At 44.2% G+C, this 25,982-nt stretch overlaps 1 protein-coding gene across 2 annotated transcripts in view; it reads left to right on the top strand.

Moving 5' to 3' along the window:
- Window positions 1-23,489, top strand: part of LOC139281113 (general transcription factor 3C polypeptide 1) — an 87,938-nt gene extending 64,449 nt beyond the window's left edge. For both annotated transcript variants that reach the window (XM_070901073.1, XM_070901072.1), the window contains 12 exons: window positions 424-505; window positions 7,701-7,813; window positions 8,530-8,592; window positions 9,389-9,482; window positions 9,951-10,123; window positions 10,797-11,081; window positions 11,872-12,119; window positions 14,178-14,464; window positions 18,283-19,117; window positions 20,376-20,436; window positions 21,198-21,390; window positions 23,067-23,489. In XM_070901073.1, the coding sequence (XP_070757174.1) occupies window positions 424-505; window positions 7,701-7,813; window positions 8,530-8,592; window positions 9,389-9,482; window positions 9,951-10,123; window positions 10,797-11,081; window positions 11,872-12,119; window positions 14,178-14,464; window positions 18,283-19,117; window positions 20,376-20,436; window positions 21,198-21,390; window positions 23,067-23,276 (2,644 nt within the window). In that variant the 3' untranslated portion in view covers window positions 23,277-23,489. The remainder of the gene's footprint in view (window positions 1-423; window positions 506-7,700; window positions 7,814-8,529; window positions 8,593-9,388; window positions 9,483-9,950; window positions 10,124-10,796; window positions 11,082-11,871; window positions 12,120-14,177; window positions 14,465-18,282; window positions 19,118-20,375; window positions 20,437-21,197; window positions 21,391-23,066) is intronic.
- The last annotated feature ends 2,493 nt before the right edge of the window (window positions 23,490-25,982 follow it).

Genomic DNA, 25,982 nt, shown 5'->3' with positions numbered 1-25,982 from the left:
AGAACCACAGTGCCTGTCACAGGTAGGACGGATAGTCGTTGAAGGAAAGGGTGCGTGGGACTGGTTTGCCGCATGTTCCTTCCGCTGCCTGCGCTTGATTTCTGCATTCTCACGATGAGACACGAGGTGCTCAGCGCCCTCCCGGATGCACTTCCTCCACTTAGGGCGGTCTTTGGCCAGGGACTCCCAGGTGTCAGTGGAGATGTCGCACTTTATCAGGGAGGCTTTGAGGGTGTCCTTGTAACGTTTCTTCTGTTCACCTTTTGGCTCGTTTGCCGTGAAGGAGCTCCGAGTAGACTACATGAATCACTGCTGCATCAATAAACATAATTTTCGGCATCTCCAAGTGTGTCCACTGGCTATTTTAGTGTAGCTTTCAAAATGTTAAATGTTTTGCTCATTCTACTTTTTTAATGTTCGCAGAATTTGTCTTGCTGAAGTCTATGAAGACCATGCTTTAATTGATGAAATTATGAACAAAAAGCACAATTATCAGGACGGCAAGGTAACCAGGAGCACAGCTGTGCATTATTTTCTTTCAAGGCGGACCATTGAATAATGTAGAGAATCTAGTCTTTGTATTCTAGATTCAGTGTGGTAATAATTACAAGACAATTGTCTATTCAAGCGTTGCAGACAGCATCCTAAATGATTTAGAGCTGCCATCTAAACCCTAAGGGTAGATTAAAATCTCTCGGTCATTAAATGCTCTCAGTAGGTGCACCTAAAATACTTATTGTTTGACCTAATCACTGTGATGATGCAACCTGACCAAATTAGATTATTCTGATTCTTCATCGGCTGGAAAATCGATCAAAATGGGTTTCAGGTGATTAAAGAACAAGGCCGGAATTTTCCCGTTGCCGTGCTTGCGGGTTTGGAGGTGAGTCAGCTATTGCGAAACTAGGCAGCTCGTCAGGAACCCGCCATCATCCCGCTTCCTCGCGCCTTTAACGCTGGCTGGTTTGCCAGCGTGCTGGGGATCCAATCAGGAGAGTTGGGCGACCTAACTAAACTCATTAAATGCTTGTTATTAGACCCTGAACAGGCTTTTTAATTGCAGCTTCTGAATTTAACAGCATGAGCATGGGAAGCACGCAGCTCGGGAACCTCACCTGTGAAGGGGCGGCAGAAGCACAGAGGCCACTGTGTGAGGGCATTAATTAACAGATGGGAATACCAGATAAATACACACACCTTACACCTCATTAGTTGCCAAAGGGAAAGGCTATTTGTTGCTGACTCCATGTGCACTTATTTTAGGTTTTTGGAGTTTGCAGGTCATTTCTGCAACTTCGGAAGCCACTCTCACCACATTGCTAGTCAAGGATTGGCCCTCTGATCGCGACTTGACCTGCCATCTACGACATCAGCAGGGGTGCCACTTGTATTGTTTCACCGTGGTCCTCAAACAGACCAAGATGAGCACCAGCAAAAACAACACCAGCTCTTCTCCGCAATGACCTGATGCTTCACAGGAGAGAGGGGGCACCACAGGTCTGCAGCGTGCCGGAGGCGATACCTCCAGCGCAGGGTATACAGGCAGAGGATGAGCTTCCTCAACATGACTGAGCAACAGTGCTTCAGAAGGCTCAGGCTATCGTGCCAGGTCGTCACAGGAGCAAGGCCTGCAGCCCAGAGGTCCTGGTGGACACACCTTACCAGTGGCTGTCAATGTCACCACCGACCTCGACCTCTTCGCCTCCAGCTCCTTTCAGGAATGTGCAGCAGTCATTTGTGGGATCTCCCAGTCGGCCGCCCACAGGTGCATCACACACATCACCGATGTCATGTTTCACATGTTACTGAGCCATCCTCAGGCTGACTTCCCACAGGTGCAGGGTGTCATTGACTGCACACATGTGGCCATGAAGGTGCCCCATCATCACCCAGTAGTGATTATGAACTGCAAGGGCTTCCACTCCCTCCAAAGTGGAGTTCGTCTGCAACCATAAAAAGATGATTATGCATGTGTGTGCCAGATTCCTTGGCAGCTGCCATGACTCTTTCGTGCTGCGTCACTCCATCCTCCCTCGGCTCTTCGCACCAAATACACTTACCGGCTGGCTGCTTGTTTGGCGACGAGGGCTATCCACTAAAGATGTGGCTCATGACCTCCCTGAGGAGGCCAAGTACTGAGGCCGCGGAGCATTATAATGAGAGCCACATGTCCACCAGATGTTTTCATAGAACAAGCAATAGGCATGCTGAAGATGCACTTCGGATGCCTTGACAGATCTGGAAGAGGTTTTCAGTAAACACCAGCCAGGGTCTCTAGAATCATTGTTGTATTCTGCATGCTGCACAACATAACACAGCAGCGAGGATTGGTGCTGCAGGAGGAGCGTCGCACAGCACACCGCCTGTTCAGAGGAGGAGGAGAACGAGCAAGTGGAGGATGAGGAGGAGGAACCTGAGATGCAGATGCCACCAGTAGTGGTGCACATTGCTGCCTGGGTGGCCTCATCATGGCCAGATTTGCTTAACTGGCTCCAATGCAGTCACATGCTGTACTAACCTCCCCCCACCCTACAACCCCGGAAACAACATAAAGCATCCCTACAATGACCCACACCATTGCTCTCACCCAAAGGCCCAATGATTAAGGTTAAATTATGTATCACCATTCACTCCAGGTGAGAAAGTCACTTTCAAGATTTGAGGCAAAAATGGACAAGACCTAAAAGTGGTGCAAAGAAAACCATTTATGTGTGCAATCAAAACAACTGAAACTTAACACTAACATTTGTTGTTACACTCATGTGTATACCCTTGAGCATCTACTTCTCATTTTTTGTTTGCGATGACTTCTACGAGATGCAACCCCTGGGGCTTCAGCAGAGGTAGAGGCAGGCTGCTCACTTCCCTGCTGTGACCAGTCAGATACTTTTGGTGGACATCCTCTGGATTTTGGAACATGTGATGACCCCGCCAAAGTCTGCTCCTCCTGCAACTGTGCAGGAGCAGACTTGGCCATCGCGATCCAAGGAAGCATGTGGAGCTCTGACTGAGGGGAAGCCAACATGGGAGCTGTGGGAGCACTTTAAGAAGAGCCTCCACTTCTCATGTTCCCTCTCATGGTCCACCCGCATTTCCCTGCTAGCAAGGAGTTGGCGAGCACCTTGCTGCACAGCAGTGGGGCAATGAAGGCCCAAGTCTACGTTTACATCTGTTGTCCGCAGCTAGCATGTGCTGATGTGAATAGCCATCCTTTTCATGGAATAGCACATCATCACCATTGCCTGTGACGTGGTGGTGCTCATGTTGGAGATCGACTGCTCCATTCTCTGCACATTTGCAGACATCACGGCTGCAAAGATGCCAGACCCTCCATGCAATTGTTGCTGCCTCTCCAGGATCACCCTCTTTCTTGATGGCCTCCAAGGCTCAGCATCTGCATGCAGCTCAGCAGAGCTTGGAGTGTCCTGCACCCTCCAACAAGGAGTCTCCACTGCTGTCCCTATCAACACCATCTGCTTTTGCTCACTTGGGAATTGTGAAACAGCATGTGACAACTCTACTCTATGGTGCACAGGACTCACCGAGGTGTGTGTATCTGCGCTGGTGCTGAGTGTGCTTGGGTCTGTTGACGGTGCACCCTCAGAGGCTGGAGGTTTCTCTAAGGAATCATCCTCCTCTGGCTAGACAGTGGGAAGGGGTGCAGTTGATGGACCTGTGAAAGAGTAAAGAGATGAATTAGAAGTGTTATAATAACAATGGGCAACATTACCATTATGCACATGATGACATTTCATTGTCTGCTGATATCGGTCACTATATGGGTGACTGCTGTATGCCATGATTGTAAGGAATGGATGGGTTATATCTGTAGAGGGTGACTGAGGGAGTGGGGTGCCAATGCCAAATGGCGTCCTTTCTATGATTGCATTTGGATGAAGGTGATGTGTGAGGGGTGGTTAGTCAGATGAGAATGCGAGTATATACATAGGGAGAGAGGGGTGAGTGGATGTGCAAGGTATGTTGGTATGAGGAATGATGTGCAGGCTTGGAAAGGCAGAGTGATGGGGATGTGCTGACGGGCACTTCAGGGTGAGGGTGAGTGTGGCATTGTGCTTACCTTTCCTGTCCTCATGAGATCATTGAAGCGCTTCCTGCACTGTAACCAGGTCCTCCTCACCACATCCCTGCTGCTGACCTCCTCAGCAACATCCAGCCAGGCTCGCTCTGTTGCTTGTGGACATTCCCTTTGCCTGTCAGCAGGGAAGAGGACCTCCCTACGTGCTCTGACTGCCTCCACCATAGTGTGCAAGGAATAATCTGAGAACCATGGTGCAGCCCTCTGCCTTTGGCAATCCATGTTTCAAAAGTTTTATCTCTCCTGCAACCTTTCTTTCACACCTTCCACCCCCGTCTGCTCTCTCAGGTGGACGTAAACGATCCCATGCCATTATTTTGAAGAAGAGCAGGGGAGTTATCTCCACTGAACTGGCCAATATTTATCCCTCAATCAACATAACAAAAACAGATTATCTGGGCATTATTACATTGCTGTTTGTGGGAGCTTGCTGTGCGTAAGATGGCTGCCACATTTTCACATTACAACAGTGACTACACTCCAAAAGTACTTTAATGGCTGTAAAGCACTTTGAGACGTCCAGTGGTCGTGAAAGGCACTATATAAATGCACATCTTTCTTTCTCCTCTGGAAACCTTTGAGTTGAGTGCAAGGCTGCTTCAAATATGGGTGCTGGATATGAGTTGTGGTGTATCTAGCACACAAATCACTGACTCCACACGGTCAGGTATAAGCCTAACTGCTGTGACCTTCGTCCTTTATTGTTCAGCTCCAGAGTGCTTCTCAGGTGTGGTGGTCAGCTTTATATAGTGCCTGTTCTAGGTACTTCCAGGTTTCCCACCACAGCACCCTCTGTGGTGTGGCATAGTGCTTACATTACATTTAAGGTACTGGGACGATACACACATCATTACATAACATCACCTTCCCCACCCCCCACCAGGACGCAGGACAACGATACACACATCATTACATAACATCACACTTGTCCAACGGAAGGCAGGTAGGCATGGACAGCGCGTTAGTATGGTACATGTTATCTGGTACATTAACTAGTTATTGACTGGTAACGGATCCTTGATTTCCTTGTTAGCCCTTATCATTAATTGTACTTCATCCATTATTTTACACACATACAGAGGCCATTCAGCATTAAAAAATTAATTCTTATTATAAATTCGCCATCTCACATTAACATAGCTCATTTTAGACTCGCTCTGCCTTACAGAAGTCCTTTGTGGGGACCACCTCTTGGTAAGGCCCTTTTAAGACTCCCGGGTGCATTTCCTTTTTAAGGCGCCATCTTTGATGCAGGAGGATTCCACGAGGCTTCTCCTTGGGCGCCGCCATCTTTGATGCTCTGTTGCTCTGAACACGATGCCGCCGCCATCTTCTTCTCCGCCGTTCCAGATGCCCTCCGCCGTCGCAGCCTCCGCTCCTCTCCGCTGCCACCTGACTTGCCGCCTCCCATGTGGCCGCCGACCTCCAGCTGCTGCCGCCGCCCGACGCTAACAGCTCCTCGGCGGGGCCCGCCTAACGGCAACTTCCTCGGCGGGGCTCTTCCGATCCGCCGACCATCCTGGATCGCTCGCACCCCGCCGGCTCACCCCCCTTCCCCCCCCCCCCAACTAGGCCCCCCTCTGCAGGGCTGCTTGCCTGTGGGGGCTGAGGCTGCATGATCTCTGTGTGAGGTCCGGGGCTGGGACTTGCCTGTGGGTGGATTGAGGCTGCAGCTCCAGCTCGGTCGGCGCTGCTCTCTGGGGACCCGGGGCACGGCAGCACCCCGGGGAGCAGCTGCTTGTGGAGTGATGAAGTCTTCCCAGCTCCCACGGACCTTCCCCATCCACCTCCGGCCGAGGAGTGTCGGCCCATCGCCTGCAACGACCCACAAAGGTAAACCGTGCGTCTCGTCCTCGTGGGATACCTGCACCATCGCTCTGCCGAGAACAGGTATTAGTTCCCTGGTGTAGGTACGCAGCTTCACCGTGACCGGGACCAGCTTGGGTCGTGCAGCTGGGTTAATCCACAGTTTATCAAAAGTTCTCCGACTCATCAACGACGGACCCGAGCCCGTGTCCACTTCCATACTCACTGGGACTCCGTTGATTTTTACTTCCATTATCACTGGGGCCGAATCGACAGTACACGTGTACAGTCCAAACACCTCAAATACCTGCTCCTCGCTGAACAGTCCCCCATCTCCTCAGCCACATGGTGAGTCCGATTTCTGAAGGTGGCCTTTAACGTGACAGGTATTACACGTGTACTCCGCAAACCTGCACCGGTGAGCCTCATGGCTTCCTCCGCAGTGCCAGCATGGTGCTGCTTGATTGCCGCCCCCTCAGCGGACTCTGATTTCCAGGACCCCGAGGTCCGTGCTCTCTGCCCCGGGCAGAGCCACGTTCTGCAGTTTTGTCCGTGGTGGGCGCTATCCTGTGGACAGTGCCTGCCGGGTTCAAGAATGTGTGGATTATTTGCTTGGTGCTGCAAGTCGAGGTCATATGTGCTCGGCGATGGCGATGGCCTTTGTCAGAGTGACTGTGGGTTCCGTGGCTAACAGCTTGTGAAGGAGTCCCTCGAACCAATCCCCATAACAAAAACGTCCCGCAAAGCCTCGTCAAGGTGTGCGCCAAAATCACACGGCACCGCGAGTCTCCTGAGGTCCGCAGCATATTTGGTGATATCCTGGCCCTCAGGTCTGCAGTGATGGCAAAATTTGTATCTGGCCGTGAGGCTGCTCTCCTTCGGTTTCAACTGGTCACGAATGAGTTCAGTCAGCTCCTCGTATGACTTGTCCATGGCGCGCCCGGGTGCCAGCAAATCCCTGACGAGACAGTAAACCTCATCTCCACAACTGGACAGCAATATCGCCTTACGCTTCTCTCTCATTGCGTATGTGTCCTCCGTCAGGTCATTTGCTGTGAAGTAGTACTCGAGCCTTTCCGTGAAGGCCTCCCAGTCATTGCCCACGGTAAAATCCTTTAGCGAGCCAGAGTAGCCATGGTTGCGTGGAGTTCGTCCGCTTCCTAGTCGCCAATGTGGTGTATCTAGCACACAAATCACTGACTCCACACGGTCTGGTATAAGTCTAACTGCTGTGACCTTTGTCCTTTATTGTTCAGCTCCAGAGTGCTTCTCAGGTGTGGTGGTCAGCCTTATATAGTGCCTGCTCTAGGTACTTCCAGGTTTCCTACCACATTATATTTAAGGTACTGGGACGATACACACATCATTACATAACATGAGTCATCGATGATATCAGACCCATAGCATCTAATGGGGCCCGCATGACTTTCAATTGGGGTCATTAAGTGAAAGTTGCTCCAAGCAGCGCGTTTCGGACCCACTACGCCGCCCATGCACACCCAACCCGATGCAAAGATGAAAATTCCAGCCCAAGTTGTCTGGATCCATGTTGGACAAAAATGGCCAACCCAAGGATTTTACACTGCCTTGAGCTGGTGATGCTGAGGTCTGCCTGAGGAATGTTCAAAGATTCTTCTAATGGACTGCTAATCTGTTGGTGGACCATGCTTGACCATGGCTGGAGGGGTCTGGGTGTTTTTTAATTCCTTCTGTGCTATTTGTGGATGGCACCTGTCTGTACACTGTGTCTTTGAAGCCAGATACTCTTGTGTTGAAACAACTACTTTAAATTGCACAGGTTTGTGCAGAGGAGTTTAAAGAATTTGTAGCAAGACTGAGGCAGAAATTCAGCTCTGCAATTGGATCTGGAAATATTGAAATTCCGAATACGTTGCAGGAATTATTTGCCAGGTAAGGTGCTGATTACATGTTTTTATATGAGACCATATGTATCTGGTCTGATGAAATAATAGCATTTAATATTGATGCAGCAGCACTTTCTGTTTACAGTGTGCTCCCAGTAATGTTGCGAGCGCATATTTGTAAAGTTCTGAGGGTTTATACATAACTGTCTTTAAATTTCAATGCAAGTCTTAATACTAAATTGTTTTCTGAATTCTTTACATGCCTACGGAGTGAGTTTAATATCTTCCACGTGCACAGTAGTGTTTATCAAAATATTTTACATGGGAGAACTAGGTGTCAAATCAAGCATTTGTGGTAGTTTAATTTTCTTTTGTTCTAAGAATTCAAAGCAATGCTTTACATTTGGAACAATACCATGACCATTTTACAGGAGCTAAATGTGGTGAGTGACAATGTACACTAACTAATATCAGCAAGTTGCATGTTTAACCTCTACATTGGAGTATGCTTCCTTCCATGAAATACCTCATATTGAATTCCTGGTATCAATCAGGTCCATCTGAGCAGACATGGGATGGTTTCCAAGGTGATGGGGAGATAGTGCTTTGGAGTAAGTATTCTTCTATCCTCTCATGCAGGGAGGCCTAGGAGATGGAAGAAAGGGAACTTGAAAACCTGGGGGTGAGGTAATTACAAGCACTGCTGATTTCTTCCTTCTAAATACATGCTGTTCCTTGCTTTGGATGTTATTCTTTACCTAGGTTCAAAATATTGGTAGTTGGGGAAGAAGGGAATGAAGACCAGAAGCAGGATGACATTAAAAGGTAATTTGTTCATCATTCTTACTTGACTACAGATGTTCAAAGATCAGGTATAGATAGTGAAATGTAAGCAATGGTGTAGCAAGACACGTCATCGACTGAACAGCATCTTGAAAAACAAAAGATTCTTGTATCCATGCAAGGCGATTTCTGGTTCTGGTAGTTTTGTTGTCTAATATACATGGAAGTAGTGTACAGAGGTATAAGACATCTGAAATGCTACGAATCATTACAGAGGAACAGTACACTCTGGGAGGTACATTTTGATCTGAAGTTCCTCCTCCAGCAAAAAAAAAACCCTTGGGGGTAGATTTTGACTTTACATGACAGTGTAAAAGAGGTGATAAAGAGTCGGGAGCTCCTTTTTCATCTCCCCATTTTTTTCCCCCCATTGACTTCAATGGAAATAAAAATCGGGAGAGATGTAACACAGGCTGCTGATTTGCTAATGCCCGTTTTACAGTTGCACAATATCAAAATCTGTTCTTTAGAGTGGTAGGGAAGTCGCAAAGAATGTAACTTACCTTAAAAGGGAGGCAGTGTTTTGTCCATTTAAAAAGAACAGTGTTGTGAAGAGTTGGCACGATAAAACTGACTAAAATGTAAGTAAAAGTGCAGTTGGCAGCAAGAGTTTGAAGTAGAGTCTAGCTGGTAGTGACATTAACTACAGCAGCCATCTTTTTCGACCTCCTATTGACAAACCAAGCAATAGAAGTTGAGCTGTTTTGCCTTATAAATGTACTGCGTGTCAAACTATCATAGATTTGAATGAAGCTTACTCTTTTTTTTCCTTTTGTAGCACCGATGATATTCATTATTTGGTCCTGCAAAATTTCATTCAGAGCACCCTGGCTCTCTCGGATACACAGATGAAATCATGCCAATCTTTTCAGGTATTTATGTATCTGTGATAGTGAATCTCATTAAACAGATGAATGAGAAGGGATCTCATAAAAACTTTTAAAATTCTGACGGGTTTAGACAGGGTAGATGCAGTAAGAATGTTCCCAATGTTGGGGAAGTCCAGAACCAGGGGTCACAGCCTAAGGATAAGGGGTAAGCCATTTAGGACCGAGATGAGGAGAAACTTCTTCATCCAGAGAGTGGTGAACCTGTGGAATTCTCTACCACAGAAAGTTGTTGAGGCCAATTCACTAAATATATTCAAAAAGGAGTTAAATGTAGTCCTTACTACTAGGGGGATCAAGGGGTATGGCGAGACAGCAGGAATGGGGTACTGAGGTTGCATGTTCAGCCATGAACTCATTGAATGGCCTACTCCTGCACCTATTTTCTATGTTTCTATGTTTAATGTAAAAAGTGTAGTAGTAGTTTTGTGTAAAACTTTATTATTTCCCTAGACTTTTCATCTGTACAAACAATACAAGGATGAGGTACTGGTGAAAGTGTTCCTTGAGTTCCAGCAGCGAAGCTTGGTAAACCGTCGCAGGGTCAGTAAAGCTTTGGGTCCCAAGAAAAGCCGAGCCTTGCCATTCGCACCAATGTCTTACCAATTGTCACAGACGTACTACAGGTATGCAGTGACATTTGTTCAAATGGAAATGCTAAAGCTCCAAACATTTGTCACTTTTTTAGTTTTTATAGATCAGTACTTAATGTGAGGTGTTGATCCTGCAAACTGCAGCGATTCACCGAGCAGAGTGTCACTGTGTGTAGTGAGTGATATGAGTGGAGTGAATTAGAAACCTACGTTTGAGCACCCACTTAATTTTGGGGCGAAAATTATGTTCAGTTAAAGTTTTAGAAAATGCAGTGTGATTTTGTTCATACCTTTACCCCAAACTGCAGACCTCAAAAGGATTACAGCTTCAAGTATTGAACTACCGAGTTGGTCAGGAGTGGTGTAACATATCTTCTGCAAAAGAAAAATTGAGTTGTGATTGCTGTAAAGTGACCCTCGCTCTCTGGCTAAAGCTGATTAATGACTTTCTCCCTCTGCATTGGTGGGAATGATTCTTTCAATCAATGCTTCAAGTATTAACAGCCTTGGCCTGCAGCAGATGACAAATTTTGCCTGCTGATGCGTTTTGTGCACAGCAGTGAGCTTTCCCATCGGCCTTGTTGTCAAAAACAAGATTGATTATTTCATTTGTTCCACGTGTTACTGATGTATAATAGTGCCTTCATTTTACATTCACACAACTCTTGAACATTTTGTAATGTTTCACATGGATGATTTGTTCTAGGAACTTCATCTGGCGTTTTCCCAGCAATATTTGTTCAGAGTCGTATAATTTTATTCAAAAGCTGAAAGGTGCAGGAATGGCGGACATCCCCAACACCATTTCGTTCCAGGATAAGGAGACTCCTGTTGAGACAGACATGGTCACCTACCCTCTGGATGGAAATGGTGGCTACTGTGTAGCTACAATATCCTTGTTTATCCTTGGTCTGCTCTCATTCCACGTCACAATTCCTGAGCAGATTGTGGTTGTGGATAGCACGCTTGTGGACAACGAAGTTATAAAAAGGTAAGGGGATCTGGTTATTATGGATACTTCCCCATCTATCGCTGCTTACCTAGTGTTACACCTTTGTCAATCCTACTGTCATTTGTGTATTTTAGTTGTTCTGTTGTCTTTGGGTTTAAACGTTTGTGGGTTCAAGCTCAGCACATAGACACGGGCTCACTTCTAATCATTGTTCTGATGCCTTTTAAACTGAGATTCAAATTGAGTGAGAGATAAATGTGGAATTGTCCAATATTTGAAACCAGGCAACTTTTTTTAAAAAAAAGACAAAATATGAATTTAGTGCATTTTAAAAAGAAATAATGAATTATCAAATTATGTGAATTAAGGAACTTTGAATTATGTAAACTGAGTATCTACTCTCTGACATATCCAGGGAGTGCAACAGTTTACTCATCAGTGAAATGATGTGCATAGTTACAGGTGTCATAAAGCCTGTGTATCATTGTGAACAACATTTTAACAAAGTAACCCACTGCAGCTAACTGCAAATATTAATGTAGACAACATGTACAGAATTTAAATGTGTGGCTTAATGAACACTAATAAAGGATCAATATGGAAATGTCTTCTTCTTGTGCATACTCTACTTATTTTGTAGCCGTGTGGCAGAATTCAGATATGGCCAAGATAGGGCGTGAGATCATACGGCACAGGAGGCGGCCATTGGACCATGTCTGTGTCTTTTGCAAAATAATTTTCCTGCAATAGCTCAACTGAAATAAATTTGAGCCTTGAATTGATTATTGTGAAAGGGAAGAATTGATTAAATCTGCTTTGGTATTTTTAGGTTGGGGAAGGAAGGCCTAGACGACGACGATGATGATGATTTAGAAGAAACTGGAAATAAGCACAAATTTGAAGTGAAGGCTCCTCAGGCCTCGCATACTAATTACTTGCTAATGAGGGGATATTATGCACCAGGCATTGTTAGTACACGCAATCTCAACCCAAATGATAACATTGTAGTCAACTCCTGTCAAGTGAGATTAAAGGTCCGCTCAGCACCATTTTGTGGATCCTTGAGCACCCATGATGGTGAGTTACTAATCTCCAGAACGCTATTCTCGTGTTATTGTAGCCATTGAATCTGTCAATTTAAATATCTCTCTCATCCTAGATTATGCATGTTTTTTTTCTGTCTTCTAATTGGATTTTTTCTGCCTTTTGTTATACACCACCAATGATGTTATACTTATTAACCTTTCACCCCACTCACATGATCCTGAGGTACAGTTCTAAGCGCTCTCTGCCCAAGTTCAGACTTGGGCAGGGAAAGCTTTTGATAGCAGCATTGCTATGAATGTTGTGAATTCCTAGGTGAATGGTTTGTCATATGATTCGAGCATTAAAATGGCAGCGAGATTACCTGCTCAAACCGGCAATGGCCACATGCCGATGTAGCGATCGGTGGGCTCAGATATATGGTCAAAGTTTACTAAAAACAATTGCAAAGACTTTTAGGTTTCATTGTTTCATGGGCTACACTGAACCTAATTGAATAATTTAATTATATTTGCTGGGTTTTTTTCTCATTTAAATTTGATTGTTAGCTTTGTCAAGTGATCCGTCAGCGTGATATTCGCCATCAGTCGGCGCGATCAGGAAACACACTGTGTGTCCCGCACCCTTTTGCAGTGTGTTCTCCAATGGTGAATAGATAAATTGTGCAGAAGGTCAAGTTTTGATTCATAAAACAGTAATTAACAGAATTATTGTAAGTGGACAACGGCAGTGTGCTGTCGGGCCCCAGTATATGATGACTGCATTGAAACCGGTCGTCTAGAGTTTAAAAGCAAATTCCAACTGTTTTCCTGCAAACCACTGGATGGAGTGCCACATTATGGTGGTGGTGATGTTCGCTACTAGTGGAAGTGGGAATTGTAGAGAACTACAAGAGTAAACTTGTACAGTTGACAGAACTTTGTCTGCCACAATTATTTAATTGGTATACAGGTTGAGCGTCCAAAATCCGGAGTTCCGAAATTCGGAATGTTTCGGAATCCAGACACCGGGCCGATCTGTGACGGGGTCGCCCGGAATCTGAAAAATGTTCAGAAATCCGGACATTTTTTTTAAACCGATTACCAAGTTTAGCCTAGGGAGGGGGAAAAACACACCCAAAAAATTCCAAATAACAAAAAATAAAAATTCTCAAAACATTCACAAAATCCTTACCTACTAAATCGCTGAAAAATAATTTAAAAATAAAAACTTTAACTTGCCTTTTTTGCAGGCTTTTCCCGACCCCTGACCCGCAGCCGACTCTGCTGAAACGGGAACCATCGACACCCCTGCACCGCCGCCAGACTCTTTCTTCTCGTTCTCCCCCCCCCCCCCGGCCCGGACCTGCCGCCATCTCCCCAGGTCCCCTTCCCCCACTTCTCCATCCCCAGGTATCCCCCCCCCCATTACCTCGGCCCAGGCATTTCCGGACTCGAGACGTCGGAAAGACGTTCCGAATCCAGAATGGCCTCGGTCCTAAGATTTCCCGATTTCGGATGCTCCACCTGTACTTTGTAAACTGGTTGTCTCGCTCTGAAGCTGTCTGATTTAAAACTGTTTTTCAGTGCAGTACTAAAGTGCAGCCACTAGATGTCACTAAATTGACTAACAAGTGGACAGCTTGTAGTACATGTAGTAAGAATTTACTGATTCCTGTGGAATAGTGTATGTCCCTTTTTATATTTTGTCTACACAGCCTGCTTTATAGCAGGATGATGCACAGTGGGGACGATATCATCCTTCAAACACAACTAGTGAAAGTTTTTTACTGATTTCCTGTAGCTGTTTCTTGCTGTTTGTTTCAAACTTAATCTTTTCAAAAAGAGAATGTACTGTTACAAGAAAATATCAAATTTTCTCATTGCAATTCTTGCAGTAATATTTGTAATTATGGTTTGTATCCACTTTGTTTTACTGTCCTTATTATGAGCAATTTGATTCTTCAATTTAGTTTTTCTTCAGCAGAATGTGACATGGTACTTGTTTACAAAGTGACCTGTTTTGTGAAGGGTTTCTGTTTCTACTATAATTGTTTTGATAAGTGCAGTTAAATCCTAACTACATTCAACAACCTGCACTCTCTCAAAACAGGTTCAGCTGCTTTGTTTGAATCTGCTTCAGGGCCAGACGTTCTTCCTCAGTCATTCACGAAGGTGTTGAGGCCCAGCACTGATGGGTACGGTGGAGAGAACGTTAAGAAGCAGTTTGTAGAGGAGCTCGGGTACAGTCCCGAGGACCTGACTGCCATGCAGGAAATCTCCAGTGCAGTTGAAGCGTGCTCTATCTTTGGGATGGAGACAACGAAACTAGGCAAGAAATTTGTTCAGTATGAGGAGGCACTGAACGAAAGAACCAGGACGCTAAAACAGTATCTGCAGGTTTGTCTTAACTACAAAATATTCATGGTTTTTAGGGACATTGATCCAATTGCTAGGTGTCTAAATGTTTGAGTTCCAATAAATCTTAGTTTATGTATTTAAACATCTTAAAATTACCTACTGATGAGTCCAGTAAATAAGTTGCCTAAGATAATGGCTCTGAAATTGCAGTCTCTCTGAGAGTATGCCGTATTAATCCATTGATTACTATTCATATAGTGTCAGCTGTGGCTCAATGGGTAGCACACTCGCCTCTGAGTCAGAACGTTTGTGGGTTCAAGTCCTACTCCAGGGACTTGAGTACAAAAATCTAGGCCGACACTCCAGTGCAGTGCTGAGGGAGTGCTGCCCTGTCGGAGGTGCCGTCTTTCGTACCTCTCAAATGGACGTAAAAGATCCCATGGCACTATTTCGAAGAAAAGCAGGGGAGTTATCCCCGGTGTCCTGGCCAATATTTATCCCTCAATTAACATAACATAAAAAAACAGATTATCTGGTCATTATCACATTGCTGTTTGTGGGAGCTTGCTTGTGTGCACATTGGCTGCCACGTTTCCCACATTACAACAGTGACTACACTCCAAAAGTACTTCATTGGCTGTAAAGAGCTTTGAGACGTCCGGTGGTCTTGAAAGGAGCTATATAAATCCAAGTCTTTATTTGAAATGCCCCGCAACTTCCGGGTTTCCGCATGCGTGAAATCCGGAACTGCCAGATCATACGAACCGCACGGAAAATCAATACTGCCGGTGCAGAGTTGGGCTATTTGCCCAATAACTGTTCACAGACTCTAACGGCAGGCAAAGGGCCCGCTTTCATCATTGTAAGGGTGTATATATAAGCCTTAAATTAAACATTTAAAAATAAAAAATGAGGCACATACACTTTAAATGAGTTTATGCAAATATTGGCCTGGATTAAGATGTTTAAAATTATTTATCAAAAAATTACAGTTTTATCGAGGTTGGTGCAATGAAGGAACTTATGAAGGAACTTATGAATAAAATTAAAATTCAGTACATTTTATATCTATTAAAATTGTGTAAATTGTATAATTATTTGAGGATTCCATTGCATCTCATTAGGGGATTCCCTTCAGAAATGATAGCAATGGAATCCTCCTTTGTGTTTGGAGGATCTGGCCCACGTGATCCCAGGGACGCTTCCGAGCTGTCTGCGTCCCTGAGATCTGTGGGCCTTTACGCAGGTGTCCACCTGGAGGCCCAAGACCGGAATTCTCCGCAGCCTGGATGTAGGTTTGGATTTGTTTCGTGGGCTGGAGGCGTATTCCAGAGGTACATCTCCGATCGCAATTTCTACCCCATTATATGCAATTTTTTAAACTTACTTTATGTAAACAAAAGTATTAGCAATACAAATGTTTGCTGTCAAGCAACTTGGCTTTATGGCCAGTGTGGTTACTGTAAGATAGCTTTTTTACTTAATATAATGCACCTATTTTTAGGATTTTAGGACAGAAATTAAATACATTGTCACTTGTAGCATAGTGTTGATAAGTACAGGTCTTGCTAACAGCTGATGGGTTTTTAAAAATTCATTCTCGGGAAGTGGGCTTCACTGGCAATGCCAGCATTTATTGCCTATCCCTAATTGCCCTGAGAAGGTGCTAGTAGGCCGCCTTCATAATGGTTTGATACAACTGAGTCGATTGCTAGGCCACTTCATAGAGCAGTTAAGACAAAGTTGCCATGTTTTGTAATAAGTTTCCACTATTTTCAGCCTAAGTGCTAATGACAACTCTGCCAGGAAGAAACTCCTTTCAAGCTGCTGCCTGGGTATAGGGGAATCTGGGTTATCCACAACTGCCTCAGAACCTTGCCCACCTCGGGACCGACCTCGCCTACCTCAGTCACCTTGGGACCTTGCAGGACTCCCCGCCCCCCACCTTACCTCACCTCAGCCACCACCCGGACCCCTTCCCGGCCACCCATTGAGTCATTTAGGAGAAATGTAGAGGACTCCAAAGATGTTTGCTAGCAGTTTATTTTCTCCTGTCTTTGTTTTTTTCTCTTCGAACCACTCATCCCATCGGCCAAACTTGACACCTGTTTTCATACTGTGCTCTTCAAGAGGTCCACAGATATCTCTCTTAAAGCAGCTCCAAGTCAGTGCAAGAAGAGATCTCCCCACAGAATTGTGCTTTTTCTCTCTGCCACCCTGCCGAGACTCGATGGAAGATCTATTCTCGCCTAGCGGAAGACTGTTTGCTTCCGAACAACTGTGCAATGGTGGTTTCCAGTAAATGTGTACAGGTTCAGCGTCCGAAATCGGAGTTCCGAAATTCGGAATGTTCTGGAATCTGGACACCAAGTCGATCCGTGGCAGGGTTGTCCGGAATCCGGAAAATGTTCCAGAATCCAGACTCGTCGCCAGACTCCTGCGCTCTGCTTCTGGACCTCGCCAGAACATGCCCGCCTCAGAACCTTGCCCACCTCGGGACCGACCTCGCCTACCTCAGTCACCTTGGGACCTTGCAGGACTCCCCGCCCCCCACCTTACCTCACCTCAGCCACCACCCGGACCCCTTCCCGGCCACCCAGACCTCTTTCCCCGCCAGCCCCCCCCCTCCCCCCTTACCTCGGCCCAGGCGTTTCGGGACGTCCAAGAGACGTTCCGAAATTCGGAAATACCCAAACTCCGAAACGCCCTTGGCCCCGAGGTTTCCGGATTCCGGACGCTCCACCTGTATTAAATTCTAGTGCCCAAAGGGGTTTGTAGATAATACAGCCAGTTCCAAGGCAAACCAGAGCAAAACCAACCAGGAGCAATAGATTACTGTTAGATAACCCAGGTTATCCCCTCTATTTCAGTCAAATTTAGATTGATTTTTAACCACAATGACGAGTATAACTGAGGTAAAACTATACAGTTATATAGGTTTCATAAATGGATTATTCAGTGACCTTTTTAAAAATTGTTTGTGTAGTCATATTATTCTTGTCTAACCAAGTGGTCACTATTTCAGATTTAAGCATTTAAGCTAACTTATCATTACTTCATAATGAAGTTTTTTTTAATCGGTTTTTGCTTGTTCTGTTTGCTAAAGAGAGTGCCTGGTTCTGGTGGAATGCTCCATCTTTGGAAAAAGTTGCATAGGTAGCTCATTCTGCTGTATGTTTGCCACTTGTCAGCTGCTCATGAAGGATGGCTGGTAGCAGCTATAAGAGTAATTCAGTGACTACAACTAATCATTCCTGCTTTTCTGACCTTAGCTTGGGGATAGGGAGGAATTCAAATAGTTCAGAAGTTTCATGTTCACACAGCAACAGCAAGAATATCTTTGTTGGCACTCTTGAATCTAATTATTTATGACACTGTTTCAATTTCACAATGACCCTAGGAATATGACCGTACCTGAACCAGGGCAGAATAAACACTCCCTTAAAACAACAACTTACACTTGTATAGTGCCTTTAACATGGTAGAACGTTCCAAGGGGCTTCACAGGAGCATTATCAAACAAAATGTGACACTGAACCATACCAGCAATTATTGGGGCTGATGGCCAAAACTTGGTCAGAGAGATGGGTTTAAAGGCAGAGCGAGATTTAGGGAGGGAATTCCAGAGCTTCGGGCCTGGATAGCTGAAGGCACAACTGCTAATGGAGGGACGAAAAACATTCGTCAGCTCAAAGAATTGCAGAAATTAATAATATTCTTTGCTATTTAAAATTATGGGTTAGTGTTACTGTCCATTAATAGTCAACGTGTAAATCTGTTTACAATTGAGGAAAGCGATTTTGCAGTTTTGCTTAAAGAAGTTTGATTCAGCACGATATTTTCCGTTGTTTTGGCAGGATTTGATTGCGTTGGACCAAATTATAGAAGTTGGTGGCTCGACAGCACGGTTGGTTGCAATAACACACGCTCACCCATGGCTGCTTCATCCATTCCGTGTACAGAAAAGTATCAAGAAAACTGTGCCAACGAGTCCGGCTGAGGTGAGATCCGAATGTAGGACTGAGGTAAACTATTCAGAATCCAGCGCAAAGAATATTGAGGAAAATACAGAGGACAATCGGGAGAGTATAAAACCTGATCCGAGCACGAGTGTCATGGAGAAAGAAATTGAGCAGCACAGATTGGAGCCCATTACTGAACAGACTGAGGCTGTTCAGTTGAGTAGTATACAGACACCGAGTGCAAGTAGGAAAAGGAGCATTGAGGAAATTGAAGATGAAATGATTGACCATGGACTGCCTAGTAAAACGCCTTGTCTGGGAGATGGACCTGATTTGAGGTGTGATTCCTCAGACAGGAGGAAAAATCTAGACCGCACAATGGATGAAACAAAGGCTAGCTTCCCTCTGCCATCTTCTACCTCTTCACCGGGTCACGGTCAGGATGAAGAGCTGTTTAGCTCTTCAAATGACATTAAAGGTCCGAGCATTTCTTCAGAAGTGACCGAGAAGCACTGTAGCCAGCCAGGTAAGCAGTCCATGGGAGAAGACAGAGAAGGACACTTGATATTTGCCCAAGACGAGCCCGCAGTAAGTGAAGCGATTCAGCCTGCAGATGGGCAGGTTCTGCTTAAGGAAAATAATACTGTGGTGAATCCAGAGGAACATGTCGAGCAAGACAAAAGTCTTCAAGTAAGCAAAGGGCAGGACAGACCCAAACTTCAGGAGGAAGGTAATCCAAGTCTACAGAGCCTACAGCACATAACTTGCACTTAGGCACAGCACAGGGTAACATTGAGTGTTGTTACTTAAAACTAGCCCAGCTTTTGAAAAATTCAATTGATTGTCTTCTGCAACTTTGTTTACCAGTACCCTTTCTGTCTTGTGTAGTGTTTGGGGGGAGGGTGGGGGGGGAGACTTCCTATAGTCTTACACTTTCTTGATCCTTTAAATCTCTTCACAACACTGTAATATCCTCCAGTAATCAGAACATAAATATATTTGAAAATACCATCATGGAGGTGGCTCTGAGCATCACACAAGTAATGGGTGGATTTACAATCCACATCCTGCTGACTCTCCAGGCTGAGCCTCGCCAAGACAGGAAGAGTAGCAGTTACAACATCTCCCTGTGGTAGATGGGGACGAATGGAGCCGAGCATCATAGCTTGGCAGACTGCAGCTTTCTCATGGTGACTGACACTGTTGGGTATTGGCAGTCTGGTAGCAAGCTGCCTGCCCCTTTCCCCAATGATTTGAAAATTCAGCAGAAGAAAAATTGGGCTTGAAAACTAATGATATAACAGAGTCTACAGACTTGTGACCTATCTCTTTTTCTCCTCCTTCTACCACCCCACATCTGCCACCAGCTTTAAAAAAATCAATCATTCTGCTGTCCTTCGTGTTGGCTGCAACCCTTCTCCGTACACTGGTTCCTCCTATTAGACCACAGTCCCATGACACATTTATTGAAATTGTTTGGCACCTTTGCAGGAGCTGGATCTGCAGAACGAATAATGCCAAAGATATGTGATTGTAAATCTTCATTAAACCCCTCGAGTTTATGCAGCAGCATTTTCTTTTTAATCCACTAATTGTCTCATTCTGAAGGCTCTTGACCAAATTTGCTCTGCCACCGACTGTACAGAGCAAAAGTGGCTTCCAATAACTGTTCTGCTCGGTGCCATTTTTCCCCACCTGTTGGAAAGACCAGCTCTGCTTGTTCTCCCCTCTCACTCCAGTTACCATGCCACCAAACTACTGTGTTACCATGCACGTTTTTATTTTATTTTTTATCTTCCCCCTCCCCTCTTACTTCTGGGTAACAGAAATGTTCAATCTCTGACTTAATTTAATGAAGATTGTGGGGCTGGAGAGAAACAAAGTTGCATTTAAGTGTGGTCTTGTTGAAATATACATGAATATATTTTGTGTTATTTTCATTGCATGTTAGAATTCAAATTAAAGTTGCTGTTAATCTTTCTCTGTAGGAGATTATACAGTTAAGGAGAATGTCAAAATGGAAAGTACATTGCAAACCCAATCAGACAGGTAGGTAATTTAATTTATTCGCTTATGGGATGTGGACGTCACTGGCAAGGCCAGCATTTAATGCCCATCCCTAATTGTCCATGAGAAGGTGGTGGTGAGCCGCCACCTTGAACTGCTGTTTCTCGTTGCGGTTTGGTACAACTGAGTGGCCATTTCAGAGGGTTGTTAAGAGTCAACCACATTGCTGTGGTCACATATACACGGCAGCCAATTTGCATCCAGCAAGCTCCCACAACTAGCAATGTGATAATGACCAGATAATTGTTTTAGTGATGTTGGTTGAGGGATAAATATTGGCCAGGACACCGGGGATAACTCCCCTGCTCTTCTTCGAAATAGCTATGGGACCTTAGTTTCCACAGCCATTTCCCTTGTGCCGTCCCCAAGTAAACTTCCCATTTAAAACTGAATTATAGGCAGCTTTGTGCTGTGGATCCATGTCTATCACCAGCATAACTGAAACTGCTCAAACATGCCATCTGGGACCTTTACTTCTCCCAGAGAGGGGAGACTCGAGGAGACTTTCATCGGATCTGTCTGAGCTTGATTTGAATCCTGCCCCTATAAGTGAAAGTACAGTGTACAAACTCAGTCCCAATAATTTCCTTCATTGCTGGTAAGCCAAGACAAGCACAAGCTGTAATCAGTCTGATTTACACTAATAATCTTTGGAGTGCCAAAACTATTGCATTTGTTACATTTACTTATACCAAACAGTCATGGCATTTTTATGAAGTAACTGCTTTTCCGTTGAATCTTAGTGACTATGAACAGATTCGTTTTGTCTGCCATCCCTGGAGGATTGTTGATGGGAGCCTGAATAAACCTGTGTGTAAGGGAATGATCGAAGCTGTGCTGTACCATATTATGGCAAAACCCGGGATCACTGAACAGAAACTATTAAGCTACTACAATGCTGTACTGCAGCCTGTTATTGTACTGGAATTATTACAGGTGACTTTTTTTTATTATTTTGGATAGAGGAGGAGTATAGTTTGAATTGCAGTGGAATCTCCTTCCTGATTATTTGATGAATTTTTGCATGAATCTCAGCTTCATTGCCAAGCCTGCTATCAATTTCCTCCTGTTAATCATAAATGAACTCCACAGCCCATGAGCAATGAAATGAATTTAATAGTTTGTATTGTATTTATTTTTATTCCCATATCTTGCCATATATGGTGACACCAAATTCTGGAGACTTTATTAACTGCCAATTCTGTTACTTAACCAGGTGGGTCTTCTACATAACAACAGGTAATGGAGGTTCCACAGCACTTGCAATTTTATCCTCTGTAGAACAACGGTCTGATGACCTTTGTTGTAAATGTGTATGTTTTATAGTTTCAATTTGGCAGTTGTGTTTTTCAGGTGTAGCTTTTCCATAATTTGTTACCAAATAACCCGATGTTTTCATGACTAGAATTTTAAAAAGTCATCCTTCACATGGTGGAGGAACCTGTGTCAACCATATTTAGTAGCAAACAAAAAAGATTTGCACATATATAGCACCTTTCATGACCTCAAGGCCTCCCAAAGCACTCTATAGTCAATGAAGTACTTTTGGAGTGTAGTCACTGTTGTAATTTAAGAAATGTGGCACCCAATTTGCACACAGCAAGCTCCCACGAACAGTAATGTGATAATGGCCAGATAATCTGTTTGTGATGTGGATTGAGAGATAAATATTGGCCAGGACACCGGGGATAACTCCCCTGCTCTTCTTCGAAATAGTGCCATGGGATTTTTTATGTCCACCTGAGAGAGCAGTTTTAACATCTCATCTGAAAGACGGATTTAAATAAGAAAAAACATTTAGATAAGGAAATATACTTTATCAACCCATCGGTTTCTTTATGTTCAGAAACAAATCAGTTTGCTTGAGTTGTGCTGATGTGAACCCACGAGTATTGACCGTAAAACTGCATCGAGACAGAGGTCGTGTAAAAATAGATTTATTGTTCGATAACTGCTTCTGCCAAACTGCTTCTGCCAATCTGTTTTATTTGGTGATTGTTCTTTAGTGAGGTAATTCAGACATGAGCCAATCCTGTAGTATTGCAATTACAAAGACTGTAGAACAACACTTCAGAAGTAATTTGTTGGTGACACACCTGTTGACTAGATTTCAAACCATAGTCATTTCTTTGCCACTGAAGCAAATTTGCTAAGCAGGAATTGTGCTCCACATCATTTCACATTGTTAATTGCCTTTAAAGTTCTGAAAGTGGGCATTCGGAGCCCATTGTACACATGGCACCTCTCTCATTTATGTTGATAAGTGAATATTACCCCGGACTACATAAGTTGTTGGGGTTTTCCATTTCTGTTCATTTAGCTCATCCATTCCCTAATCCATTATTTGATTATTTGGAGCTAACAAGAGTTCTGCTCCAGAAACATTAACCTGTTTGCTCTCTACAAATGCTGAAAGATCTGCTATAGATTGCCAGTGTTTTTTCTTTTTGTAGTAAAATATTTGTTGTAAGGTTACACTCTTCATCTGTTTCCAACATGGTCTCTATTTTCATATTGTAACCATTTCTACTTCCCATTACTGACTGGAGATTAAACTTAAATTTTAACAAGAATGGCATTTTCTCATTTTGAATTTCTGCTCTCATTAACAGGGTCTGGAAACCATTGGCTGCATTAGAAAGCATTGCTTAACCAAAGCCAAGCCCGTGTCCTTGTTCTCCACTCCGACGAGTGCTGCTGAGGTGCAGGTTCACAAACTGTCGGAGAGTTATACCATTTTTTATGAACCTACCATAGACTGTGTTTTAAGACTCAGCAAAGTCTTTCCGCATGAACCGAACTGGAACAAATGGATACAATAACACCACAGTTGGAGGATTACTTTTCAGTGTTCACATGAAGAATGTTTTCTACAGGCACTGTGACTGCTCCTATAGCTGCTCTCCAAAGTTTGCAAACTTGCATGACCACCCGGAACTATTTGTTATCAAACAGCTGGAGTTAAATTTAAAGGGAAATAATGGTGGATTGCACTTGGGAGTGAAGAAATAAATGTTTTTACTAAAACTTATAAATTGTGTTTTTTAAGCACCTCATGGTTTTCTTGAATTCCGATGGTTTGGCTACAACATGTCATAATTCATTTTAGTTCCTCACAATTCATCTTCAAAGGCTTACCAGTTGCTGTTACACACCAGTAGGAAAGCAGCCATGTACTGTATTCTAGTCACGAATTGCTGCTTTACTCATAAGCACAGAAGCTACAATAACTTAAAATTTAACATAGTAAAACATCCCAAGGCACTTCACGGGAGCACTATCAGACAAAAATTGACACCGAGCTAAAGGAGATATTGCGAGCTAAAGGAGATATTGCGACCTAAAAGCAGAAATTGCTGGAAATACTCAACAGGCCAGGCAGCATCTGGAGAGAGAAACAAGAGTCACATTTCCGATCGATTACTTTTGTCAGAGACATTAGGACAGATGCGCAAAAGCATGGTCAAAAAGGTAGGTTCAAAGGAGGTGGAGAGGTGTGGCTTGGGGCCTAGATGGCTGAAGGCATAGCTACCAATGGTAGGGCAAAGGAAGACGGACATACACAAGAGGTTGCAATTGGAAGAACACAGAGTTCTCGTTGTTGTAGGGCTGGAGGAGGTTGCAGAAATGGGGAGGGGTGAGGCCATGAAGGATTTGAACACAAGGATGAGAATTTTAAAACCAAGGAGTTGGTGGACTGGGAGCCAACGTAGGTCAACAAACACAGGGGTGATGGATTAACATAATTTTCAGATCTAGGAGTTGGTCATCTGATGGCTAGCTTGGCTGACTTGAATAGGTTTAGTCAACCAAGTGTATCCAGCTGAGCATCTACTGTACAGTCGAATAAAAGTAGGCTTGTGGAGTAAAGGGCTGAATGGTATTGCCCTTATTTCAGTCTGGGAACCAATGCTCCATTTCTGGTGCAGGATGAATGCTTACTGTCAGCGGATTTCTTATTGGTTACCGTCGCAACAAAGGGTTGTTAGTCCGCCGACAATAACTCCACTTAGAATTCACGCACAGTGGCTTTTATTAAAAAAAGCTTTATTTCAGTAACTGATTTAGTCTTCCATTTATACTAAATGACATGCAAATAATACAACTTGGTTCCCAGACTCCGACTACCTCTGACAACACTCTCTGATGTCTGAGAACAACACACATCCTGGAGTGACCACTCTCCAGGCCCTGGTATGGCTGCATTGCACCTGACCCTCGAAAGCCCTGAAGTTAAAGAAGAACTGGTTTTATTCATATATTATAAATACAACCTTGGCCTGTGCTTACGTAATGCATTGTTTAGCTGAGGCCGCAGCTTATAATCTTTTCAGCCTTTGCCTCTATGCTACGCTTTGTTTATAGTACAGTAAGTACTTGGGTTAACTGGTTATCACATACCCCAGACCTGTTGTTCATATATAAAAACATAAGAAATAGGAGCAGGAGTAGGCCACCTAGCCGCTCGAGCCTACTCTGCCATTTAATAAGATCATGGCTGATCTGATCATGGACTCAGCTCCGCTTCCCATAACCATTTATCGCTCAAAAATCTGTCTATCTCCGCCTTAAATATATTCAATGACCCAGCCTCCACAGCTCTCTGGGGCAGAGAATTCCATAGATTTACAACCCTGAGAAGAAATTCCTCCTCATCTCAGTTTTAAATGGACGGCCCCTTATTCTGAGACTATGTCCCCTCGTTTTAGTTTCCCCTATGAGTGGAAATATTCTCTCTGCATCCACCTTGTCTAGCCCCTTCATTATCTTGCATGTTTTGATAAGATCACCTCTCGTTCTTCTGATCTCCAATGAGTATAGGTTGAGCCTATCTTCAAAAGTCAACCCTCTCATCTCCGGTATCAACCTAGTGAACCTTCTCTGAACAGCCTCCAATGTAAGTATATCCTTCCTTAAATACGGAGACCAAAACTGTGCGCAGTACTCCAGATGTGGCCTCACCAATACCCTGTACAGTTGTAGCAGGACTTCTCTGCTTTTATACTCTATCCCCCTTGGAATAAAGGCCAACATTCCATTTGTCTTCCTGATTACTTGCTGTACCTGTATACTCACTGATTGTGTTTCATCCACAAGGATCCCCAAGTCCCTCTGTACTGCAGCACTTTGCAATTTTTCTCCATTTAAATTAATATTTAATTTTGTATTTTTCTGCCAAAGTGTATAACCTCACACTTTCCCATATTATACCCCCATCTGCCAAATCTTTGCCCACTCACTTAGCCTGTCTATATCCCTTTTCAGATTTCTTGTGTCCTCCTTACAATTTGCTTTCCCACCCATCTTTGTATCATCAGCAAACTTTGCAACATTACACTCTGTCCCTTCATCCAAGTCATTAATATAGATTGTAAATAGTTGAGGCTCCAGCACCGATCCCTGTGGCACCCCACTAGTTACTGTTTGCCAACTGGAAAATGACCCATTTATCCCGACTCTCTGTTTTCTGTTAGTTAGTTACCCCCAACCCCGTGAACTTTTATCTTGTGCAGTAACCTTTTATGTGG

This window comes from Pristiophorus japonicus, chromosome 15, assembly GCF_044704955.1.
Source record: "Pristiophorus japonicus isolate sPriJap1 chromosome 15, sPriJap1.hap1, whole genome shotgun sequence".
Taxonomy (NCBI): Eukaryota; Metazoa; Chordata; class Chondrichthyes; family Pristiophoridae; genus Pristiophorus; species Pristiophorus japonicus.
The sequence above is the reverse complement of the archived record's forward strand: the minus strand, read 5'-3'. Positions and strand labels throughout refer to the sequence as shown.